This window comes from Bos indicus x Bos taurus, chromosome 29 (assembly GCF_003369695.1).
Source record: "Bos indicus x Bos taurus breed Angus x Brahman F1 hybrid chromosome 29, Bos_hybrid_MaternalHap_v2.0, whole genome shotgun sequence".
NCBI lineage: Eukaryota > Metazoa > Chordata > Mammalia > Artiodactyla > Bovidae > Bos > Bos indicus x Bos taurus.
In genome coordinates this window covers 18,749,516-18,760,663 of record NC_040104.1, presented here as the reverse complement: position 1 = coordinate 18,760,663, position 11,148 = coordinate 18,749,516, and the positions used below count along the sequence as shown (strand labels likewise).

Genomic DNA, 11,148 nt, shown 5'->3' with positions numbered 1-11,148 from the left:
TATTCTCATGGCTGGCTCTTCATATCAGCTCGCCAGTCTCTGAGGCCGGGTCCGTGCCCTTGTGGAAGTGGGTGAGAAGAGCGAGAAAGCAGCCCAGGGAGCATCCAGAGGTCCCAGCCGCCCTGGCCCACACACAGGACACTTTCGAGGAATCAGCGCGTCACCAGCGCCATCTGGTGGCTTCTTTGAAATCCTGCTCTCCAGGCCGTAGGAAGATCAGGTCTCAGCGTCTAGAGATGCCTACTGATTACAAAGGCAGCTCTTCCCCGCAGGACTGTGCGTGGCCAAAACAGGAGTTTTGTAGAGTTATTGTTTCTATGACCCCTTTCTTTCTTTTTTTAAATTTGATTTTAATTGAAGGATAATTTCTTTAGAAGGTTGTGTATGTTTCTGCTGTACAATAACATGAATCAGTTGTAAGTATATGTATGTCCCCTCCCTCTTGAATCTCCCTCCCTCCCTCCATCCCACCCACCTAAGTCATCACAGAGCATTGAGCTTAGCTCCCTGGGTTATATAGCAGCTTCTTATTAGCTATTTTACACACGGTGGTGTGTATGTCTCAATGCTACTCTCTCAATTCGTCCCACCTGCTCCTTCCCCTGCTGTGCCCATGTCTGTTCTCTATGTCTGCATCTCTATTCCTGCCCTGTAAATAAGTTTATCGGTATTATTTTTCTAGATCATAATATATATGTGCGTTCATATACAATATTTATTTTTCTCTGACTTACTTCACTCTGTATAGCAGACTCTAGTTTCACCCACCTCAGTTCAACTGACTCAAATTCATTCCTTTTAAAGGCTGAATAATATTCCACCATGGCTTCCCTGATAGCTCAGTTGGTAAAGAATCTGCCTGCAATGCAAGAGACCCTGGTTTGATTCCTGGGTTGGGAAGATCTGCTGGAGCAGGGATAGGCTACCCACTCCAGTATTCTTGGGCTTCCCTTGTGGCTCAGCTGGTAAAGAATCCGCCTGCAATGCGGGAGACCTGGGTTCAATTCCTGGGTTGGGATGATCCCCTGGAGAAGGAATCGGCTACCCACTCCAGTATTCTGGCCTGGAGAATTCCATGGACTGTATAGTCCGTGGGGTCTCGAAGAGTCGGACACGACTGAGCGACTTTCACTTTTCCACCATATATCTGTACCACAACTTCTTTAACCCTTCATCTGTGGATGGACATGTAGGTTGCTGCCAAGTCCTGGCTAATGTACGTAGTGCTGCAATAAACACTGGGACACATGTGTCTTTTTGAATTGTGGTTTTCTTAGGGTACATGCCCAGTAGTGGGATTGCTGGGTCATATGGTAGTCTTTTTCTTTAACAATTTTCATTCATTCATTCAACAAGCCTATTTGCATCCATACTGTGTGTCAAGGAATCGTAGGGCTTAGAAATCAGTGAAGGGATGCAGACAATTAATAGGCAAAAACTACAAACCTTTTCTGAATAAGTGCTATTTAGAGAATTAAGAGAATGAGTGGATCAAGTGGTCTTGAACTGAGTCATCAAGGAAGGCTCTCTGCTGGAGTGAGAACCCGGTGAAGAGAAATGGCCTCCTGTGAGAAGGGCATCCTTGGCTGAGTGTACGGCTTGGTCAGGGAACCTGGGCTCGGGACAGAAAGCAAGGGCTTTCTGCACTACCCGTCTCCCTCTGAAGTTTCCTTTTAACCACCAAATAATGTCTTGCATCTATCTCTACCGGTCAAGATTCTCTTCCTGCAAGATACATGTCAATTATGTGAAACCCTCCAGTTTTATAGAAAGGTTGACCCAACTGATTAAATTCTTAGTGATATAGTTCTATAACAGAACCCTCTCTTCCTTAATTCTGCACAATCTTGCACCATCTTATAATACAAAGCCTGGACCACTTTTACTGGGTACTTGCTCTCCTGCTCTGCCCTTTAGGGATATTATCTACTTTAGTTCTCACAGCAACCCCAAGTGGTAGGTACTATTATTATTATTCCCATTTTAGAGATGAGAAAGCCATGGCTTAGTATGAATTTTAGAAAGGCTTAGTAGTTAAGGGTTTTAGAATTTGTAGCCGTTAGGATTCAATTACTCAACTCTAAAGTCTTTTATTCGAGCATAAGCTTGTCAGGAGTACCCGGGTCTGACTCTCAGCTCCCTCACTCTTCACTAGCTGTATAGTAGTGGTGACGGGTTTAACCTCGGTGCGCTTTGGCTTCATCTGTAAACTAATGGGGAACAGATGAGTTCATAGCCGCACAAGGCTTACAGCAGCGACTGGTCCTGTGCTATGTGGTAATAAGCACAGTGGCACCATGGGCTGTTCGAAACACTTCTGTATTATTGCCCGCAGTTGATAAAATACACAAAACCGAAGAGTCAAGTATGTGACTTATGTGCTGGTAGTTCTTGTACATGTTTTGATGAGAAAGGCAGGCAGATCACTTGGTTCAAAGTGTTATTTCTGTTATCCCTTAATACGGTATTTGAGTTGACTGTGTGAATAGCAATACGCATGAACTGCACTTCCTAACAGCTTGAATGTTTCACAACTGAGACCTGACTATGTAACCGTATGATAGGAGACAATGGTATAGACCCTGCCTGTGTAAGTGTATAATGGGAGGCAATGGTACAGACCTTGACCATGTAGGTGTATAATAGGAGACAGTGTTATCATCAGTCATGAGCATCTTACCAGTTTTAGAGAATGCTTTTTTTTCTGTATTGCTTGTCAGGTCAATTAGACCTAATTTTTCTATCTTTCATTGCTATAAATAATTGAACCTGGGCTTAATATTTATTCACAGGGATACAGAAATTAATGATAAACTTCTGGAATCACTAAAGAGATGGGGAACCATGGTGTGAATGAGAAAAAGTGGCAAAGCTCTAGAAACTAGAACCGGTTTCCCTCTGACAGGGGCCCATTCCATCTGCTGTCAAGTACGTCTCCACCACCTGTGCTAGAATCAGCCAATGGTGGCTAAAACTGTAGATTCCTGGATCCAACCCCAGACCCACCAGACTGTCTGGTGGTTGCCTAAGGAGTCTTACATTTAACTGCCCTCCAGCTGATTTATACGGAGTCTAAAGTTTGAGAAGTATCTGCCCAGTTTAAAGCATGAACATGTGACTGAGAACTCTCAGGATGTTTTGCAAGATGTTTTTAGGAAATGGGAAAAAGGGCATTAACTGAATGGCTGTGTGACAACTTAAGTTTTATGTGCCTGGCACTCCTTTCTCTCTTCCCCCTGAGTTCATGGAGGAGCTGGATGTCTTCTGTGGGTTAGCATTCCTCTCTGCGGAGCTGTTAGCGTGGAAAATGCCATTGTGTCTAATCATATTGCGTTCTCACAAAAGGTCAAATGTAGGGAGAACTCTTAAGTCTGTTTTATTCTCCCTTCTAAGCATCTTACACAATAATCTCATCTTCCGAAACCTGGCTACCCAAGTACCTTATTAGGAGAAAAGAATCAGAGGCTCTAGGTAATGAAATACAGATGATGCAAAGCCCCAATCTTTCAGAATTTTGCTCACCATTTTGACAAGCTTATTTATTTTGAATGGTTATTTAGAGGAAGTCTGACAGGTAGCATGTAGACAGTGGCAGGAAGTAACGTCAGAAAGGAGGATTTAGGAAATAAAAAAAAAACTACAAGACCATGATAGGACTCTTTTATGTATAGACTGGCATGACAGAACATTTGGTATGCGTAGAAGCAAACACTTTTTATCTCAGTGTGTCCTGACCACATCACTATCTTATGGGACAGTGATCCACAGGTGTAAATGATGAGTCCTTAGGCATACTAACAGCAAAAGAAGTTTGTGGCTTGAAATATACTCTGAAAATACTATAATTAAATATTTAAAATAACAAATCTCAATTTTCTTTTTAAGATACACATTCTTAATTATGCAATTATGTGAGAAACATGGCAACTAAAATGTCTTATTTCAGGTGGTTGCAGGTACTCGAAGTTTTAATGCAACAAGGAGTCAATATTACTATAGTGTGCCCTTTTCCCGTAGAACCACAAAAGAAAATTTCAAACACCACCAATGTATTTACCACTGATTTCTCAGTGATAAGTAAATATACATTTTAAGAGGAGGGTACTCTATTTTCATCAGCATGAAGGACTTTTGATAATAGTTGGTATGGAAATGAGAACTTCAGAAAATTAAGGACAGTGGAAGACCCAGTGGAGATGTCATCTATGTCTTTTATCCCCTCTGAGCAGCAGTCTCCATGGGAACATGTGTTCAGGCTGGGCGTGTTTACTGGAAGCAGATGTCACACCTTGCTTCCGGTGTGCAGTGTGGTAGCAGGTAGACAGAACATGGTGGGGACGCCAGGGTCACCTGTATGCAACAGGTGACTTTCCTTCTGTATGACTGGCAAAAAAGTGACAGGCCCTAATATTTTAGGATGAAGAGTGATTTGTAATTTATCATTCCTAGTAGGAAAACTAGAATTTCAATAGCTTGCTACTGGGTTTGTTTTTTCCTTCAAAATTTTCTGGTTGATATAGAAGCATTTGAGAACTTTGGCACAGGAATGCGTCTGGACCCCCATCTGGCAGCTGGGTGACTGACCGCATTTGACACATTGGAATGCTTCATCTTTACGCACACACCAGCTGGAAACAGGTGTAGGAGATTCTTGTCTGGTCATTTCACTCCACAAAGTACACAGGATGCTTTGTGGGAATCTTGAGAAATATGGCTGTATACAGAACCCCCTTCTGGAGAACCCTAAGAAGCTAGTTCACCCTCCTGTGCACCCTAAGCTTAGGAGCCCCAAGGCAGCCCAGTGCACAGATGCCTGCAGGCAGCCTGACCAGCAGCAGGTCTGCTCAGACCCTGCAGCGCAGGCCAAGGTCTGCAGTTCCAAAGAGACTGTCTGCCCTGGGGAAAAACTGACAGGAGATATTAAACCCCTTCCCTCAAATAAAGTACCTTTTTGGTATAAGAATTTGTGTCATACAAACACTCATCTTTTGGCCAGAATAGCCCCGATTACCCCTGATTACCATCTACTTTGTTATAACTCACATTAGGTTTAGAAAGCAAACACGTACACAGGAAGTGTGTTTTAACCTGAAATAATTTTCTTGATATTTGAATTGCTTTCAGTGGGACATTTGCTTTAAACCACAAGATATCTCCGTCTGGATTATCAGAATACAAAATCCCTTCTCTCCCCACCCCCCACCCCAACCAAAACAAACAAAGGAACAAACGAACAAAACCCCAAACCCACAACTCAGCTTCAAATAAGCTTTGAAGAAATGAGACTCTAAATATTTACATATGAGTCAAGAAATAAATCACAAACTATTTACAAAAATACACAAGCTTATATGCATTAACAATTTACACCAGTTCACAAAAATATTAAAACATAAAAAAAAACACTATATAAATTAAAGTTAAGAACTCAGAAGTATGAGCTAAGACTTCCTAGGATGCTTCTCTCATGCAGGTCATGGTTGAAAAATCAGATTTTGCTATCTTGGAATCTAAACTGTAAAACAACCATTTTTATTCTTTGAACACTAACAGCACTAATCAAAAAAGGAAAAAAAGACCCTCTGTGCACACCAACATTATCTTGCACACAGTTAAAATATACCATTCCTGACATTCCGTTAACACACAGTACTAAAAGTCACATGCCTCTAACCATTTGGAAGTAACTTTCTGACATACTTTTGCTTTCATGATTACTCCTTACACACACTGCTCAGACGATACTCTGCCAACATATTGGATGGGTGACTGACGGGGCTGGAAACAGATAAATGGACTTCGCAGGCTCCTTTTTTTTAAACTAAAGGGCGGATTTCAAATTTACACTGTATACATCTATTGCTGCTTCAGGTGTGGTAATGACCTAGTTTATCTCCGCTCACATTAATGGTCCCTCTTCTTTACAGGATCATTCCTAGCTATTTCAACCCGACCCTTTTAAAAAATGCTTTGCCATTATATAAATGTGCAGGCCTTGTCTTTGGGACCGTCCCAAGGACTTTCATGGTTTTAGAAGGGAACTGAAGATGGTGAGCTGTCGATAAGGCTCAGATGAAATCTACTGAAAGGAGGCGGCATCTCTGGGGCTGTCAGCAGAGTCCCTGACGAGACATCCAGGGAATATTTATTTCAATCAAACCAAGCTGTGGCATCAGAATTTTGCCAAAAAAGGATAAAATCTGGAGACATGGCTGTGAAAATACCAACAGAATTAAAATTCTGGGTTTCACAAGTAAGGCAGCTCCGTTTACTTGATCGTAGGCTCCATGTCAAAGAGTAAAAGTGCTGACACTTGGTTGCTCAATCTGCGACGTCATATACCAACAAGGTGGCTGTGCTGAGGTAAGCTGGCTCGCGGTGACCTGCCGTCTACCCGCGATAACCAGGAAGGGAAGGATGCACGCGAAGCCCCTCAGGAACTCTGCACCCGAAGTTAAGGCTGCATCTACACTCGTGAGACAGCGCTAGACTGCAGAGTTCACGTTTCACACTTTCACCAGGAATTTGAGTCATTTTTCTGTATTCAAAATATGTACCTGATATTTCCAATCTCATAGGACATTAATAAAGTAACCGCTTTAAAGAATTAACCTTAGTGTTTATAAAATAGACCTTAGTTTCAGGAGTAAACAGTGTGTGTGACCAATCCACAGATATGAACACTGCACAGACTTCAGCCACATCTTTCTAGGCTCTCAGCTCCTAAAGCCATCTGTGTCTCGGGGCCACACCAGCTCCTCTCTCTAATCTCTGGGCTGCCTATGAGAGCTCAGATGGCTTGTCTTCCTTCAAAGCGGCCATTGGTCGCCTACTGACAAAAAGATGGTAATGGTTGGAAAAAAAAAATTAGTGCTGTATATTCACCAAAGAGCAAATTCCTGCACGGAGCTCCTGATGTGTGTGCTAAAAGGAAGTATCCTATCAGGCTCCCTAGCACTGTGACTACAGACCAGGTGGGTCTGTACTGAGGCCTGAATTTCACAGACCTTTTCTATAATTTCAGGATTTCCTCCATGATCTTTATTGAATCTCTTCGATCAATTCCGGGGGAACAAAAGAACACCTAACAGAGTATTTCCACATATATTAATAAGTAAATGTGTTGCTCTTAAAACTTTATTTTCTTTTTCTAAATATAAACCCTTAAAATGCAAGCACATGATTTTTTAGATTTAAAAAAACTGGCATGAATCCTAATCTTTATACAATTTCACAGCAATAATAGCAGCATCAATTTAGCCTCTTAAAAGATTTTTCTTTGCTCTAAATAAACGTTAGTTCCAAGTTTTAAAAAGCCAGAGCAGCAACCATCCAGGAAATGGAATGGAATTCTCCTAGTGTCTTCTACAAACTTGAGCATTTAAAACATGTGAATGTATAAAAATCAAGTATTATTAAGAGTTATGGAATGACATGATTATCTCAACTCGTTTTATAAATACAGGACTGCCTTCTGGTCTGGCGTTCGTGGTGGGGTGGGTTGAGAGAATGGAATGCAAACTTTCAAAAGAAAGTCCTGGGTATGGAACATGTTTAACATGTCTGCAGTGTTGTGAAGACTAAACCTGAAATGCTGGTGTGGATGGCAATTACAGTTCAGACTGCAATCACCCAGGGACAGAGGGAAGACACAACACGGTAATTCCTTGGGACCTTAAGGGTTGCTGCCCAGAATTCCAGCAGGTCAAATGGGCTGTGCTAAGTGTTATTGCAGGAACACTCAGTTTACTAACGGATAATAATAACCTGTAGCTACTGTAAGAATTCCCAGGACACCTGGTTTAGAAACTAATATGCAAATTTACAATCATGTGACATTATGTGTGTTTATCCAGGCAAACCATGCTGGTTTTTCATTGTTTTTTAAATGAGGGGGAAAAAAAAACTGCTTTAGGAAAACAAATAGTATGAAATGCTTCACTAGGATCACAATTTATCAAATACTATTGAGAAAAAAAAAGAACTGAAGACAGGCAGCAGCTTAGAACCACTGATGTAGTTTTCTGGTGCTAACGAAGGTCACAGACTTCCACCTAAGAAGTTTCTTTAATTGTAACTTCGAAACCCCTCTGCAGTGGGATAAGCCTGTTCACTGAAGTGTGTGGAGCAACCAGGAGAAGAGCATGGTTCAGCCTGGATCTAATGGGTCTGACATTTTGTAATGACTATTAAATGCTTATTCCTTTTTGGGGGTTATAATTTGTTAAATATCCAATAATAGTCTTATGTGAAGGCTCAGGGAGAAGTTTCTCCCCACTCTAATTTAATACACAGCCCCTTCTAAGACAGGGGGTATGACCTGACAAAGAAAACAGGTGACCCTCTGGGCAAGGCCGTGGCTACTGGGAAAGCAAGTGGGGACAGGACAGGACAGGGCACATAAGACCTTCAAGAAGTGAGTGTCAGCTGCTCTGAAGGACGCAGCAAACGCTAGGAAGGACGAGGTCAAACTCAAATTCCATTAAAGGCAGTCCTCAGGCTCTTACAAATCAGCCCTATGTGGCAAGTACGGTCTGTAACAAATTACTAGATTTTCAACACAGTGCTTCACAATCGTTCAAATCTTTAAATGACAAAAATGACAACAGTCTGTAGGTGGAAGAGGTGGTGATGAAGCTGGGAAGAGGGAAAAAGATGGTGATTTTTCTTCTTATTTTTTTAATGTGGTGGTTGGGGGGGCGGTTTGTAGCTTTTTTTTTTTTTTTTGGTTACTGAAAAAAATAGAACAGTCCACTGTCCAGCAGAGGCTGCGTCAACTCTATTGCTCCCGGGGCTCATTCTGCATGGACCTGCGTTTCAGGAGGCTGCAAGGCCAGCTCTGTGGGCAGGAAGGCGCCCTGCCCCAGAGCTGTGGCGTATGTCCTGCTCTGGGGATGGGGGAAGCCGGGGGGCATGTACGGGCCCATTGCTGCTGCTCCGAAGCCCCCTCGCTGGTGCTGGGGCGGGGAGTGGTAGCCCTCCAGGTTATCGTACTGCGGCCCGGCAGTCCCCCGGCCCGGGCGCTTGCCGTGGGTGTGGTAGTGGTACAGCACGCCGGGGTCCCTGTCCGCGCTCTGAGGGTGGTGCAGTTTGAGGCTGTGACTCCTCTCTGGCTTAGGGGGCGGGAGCGCGGACTGCGACAGGTGCTCCTCCTCCTTGTAGCAGTCTCTGGGGTGCTTCTCTGCAGCCGGAGGCTGCCGGGCCCGGGGCCGCTCCAGCTCCTTGGGGAGCCGCACCTCTTTGTGGCTCGGTCTTAAAGACTCCGGCCCTGACGGCACGTATTTCCCTCCAGAGTTAAGGTAGCTGACAGGCTCGGCAGGGTCTGGAAGCCCTTTGGGCCCGTAGTCTAGCGGGCCAGCTCCCTGGGGGAAAGGGGGCCCGTTCTTCGGGTCACACAGCTGCCTATGGCTTGCTTCCTGATGCGGCCTATGCTCGGGGAGGCTGCAGCCCGCGTCGTGCAGCTTTCGGTTCCTGATGCTGCTCTGCTTCTGGGGGAGGCACGGCTTCTCCGGCTGCCCATTGCCGTACCCGCCCTGGTGGTGGGGTGCGCGCTCCAGCTCCGGCTCTGCGTGCTTCCGGTAGAAGCGGTCCTCCCCCTCGGGGCTCAGGGCCTTGGCTGGGTGCCGCCCCTCCTTGCCCTCGGCCACCGAGAGGAGTCCAGTTTTCCCAGGATCCGACTTGCTGCGCAAGTGGATGACATAGATGCCGCCCAGGTCGTCCGGTGCGCCGGCCGGGCTCATGTTGTCGTACTGGGACACGACGGGCCCCTTGGCCTTCTGCCGCGCACGGCTCTCCCTGCGGATGGACTGCAGGCGGTATTTCTCCAGGTCCTCCAGGTCCCACGAGGCATATGCGTGCTTCGCGTCGGCCACCGGGGGCATGTGGACCACGTTGTGGTCATTGGCCGGGAAGTAGCTGGCCACGCTGGGCCGGGGGCGCGAGGCCGCACCCCCGGCGAACGCGTACACATTCTTGCCCTGCAGCCGCGGGGCGAGGAAGGCCAGGTCGCGGCCGGGCAGGCGGTGCAGGGGCCGCAGCTGCACCGTGCCGTAGGCGTCCACGTCGCACAGAGCGCCGTCGGGGCTGTAGTAGGAACCGGCCGAGCTGGCGTAGGGGCTGTACCGGTAGTGCACCCGGCCATTCTCGAAGTAAGGCTGCAGCTGAGTGACGTGGTAGTCCGAGCGGGCCTGGGATGACTGATATGGCTTATACTGGTACAGGGGTCGTGGGCAGTAGGCGGGCTCCTCATCTGGGGGCACCTCTGTCCTAGAGATGGGGACAGAGCGGATCATGGAGGACGGAGGCACGTGCAGAGATTGCACCCGGCGGATGGTGGGGTACGGCGGCATGTCCTCGGGGTAGCAGCCACCCCTGACGGACGAGCTCAGTGAGGACACATACTCTGCCCGGCTACACAGCTTCGGGTGGTGTCCAGACACGCTTCTCCCCGGGGCCACGTACGTGTTGTACCGGGGGCCTGTGGAGGCTGGTGGCTCCGACCTGGATGCATACACTGGGTGTGGCTCTGCTTTCCCGTGATGGGGTGGCACGCTCTGGGGGCGGAACTGGCAGTTTGGGGTCATACTGAAATGCAGACAGCTTTCTGGACCGAAGGGCTCCGTGGTGAGGTCGGGCCTGGCGAACGTGGGGTAAGCAGTCTTAAGAGGGCCGTGCTTGGCTTGTGGGACAGGGAGGGGCAAAGGCAAGGCCTCTTCCGCGGAGGCAGCGGCAACGAAGGAGTGGTACCCGGCGCTGCCCGCCCCGTCGGCGCTGCCCGAGTGGAGGGCCGCGGCCAGTCTGCTCTCCATGGTCCTGGCGGGGGGCGCCGGGGTGGGGAAGCCACAGGAAGCGTGCGCGGGCACAGACTCGGCGCGCAGGTGCAGCGCGGGTGCCCTGGCGCCTTCCCGCACCTTTTCAGGAAGGACGGGCTGGGGAGCTGGAGCGGAGGCTGGGCACTGTGCAGCGGCCCCGCCATCCCCAACCAGGACAGGTGCAGGGTCACCCATGCCCCTGGGTTCAGGCGGCCTCTCCGGAGCCGGAACTGCTCCTTGAACCTGTTGAAAGATGATAGTACTGTGAGTGTTTTTTAATGCTTCTCTCTACGGAATCAAACATTACTGAATTCATAACTCACAAGCTGAGGCCATG

General features: G+C 47.0%; 1 protein-coding gene across 6 annotated transcripts in view; it reads right to left on the bottom strand.

Moving 5' to 3' along the window:
* Positions 1 to 5,077: 5,077 nt before the first annotated feature.
* The window catches only part of ARHGAP32 (Rho GTPase activating protein 32), a 205,249-nt gene continuing 199,178 nt past the window's right edge, over positions 5,078 to 11,148 (bottom strand). For all 6 annotated transcript variants that reach the window (XM_027532620.1, XM_027532623.1, XM_027532618.1 and 3 more), the window contains one exon: positions 5,078 to 11,054. In XM_027532620.1, the coding sequence (XP_027388421.1) occupies positions 8,796 to 11,054 (2,259 nt within the window). In that variant the 3' untranslated portion in view covers positions 5,078 to 8,795. The remainder of the gene's footprint in view (positions 11,055 to 11,148) is intronic.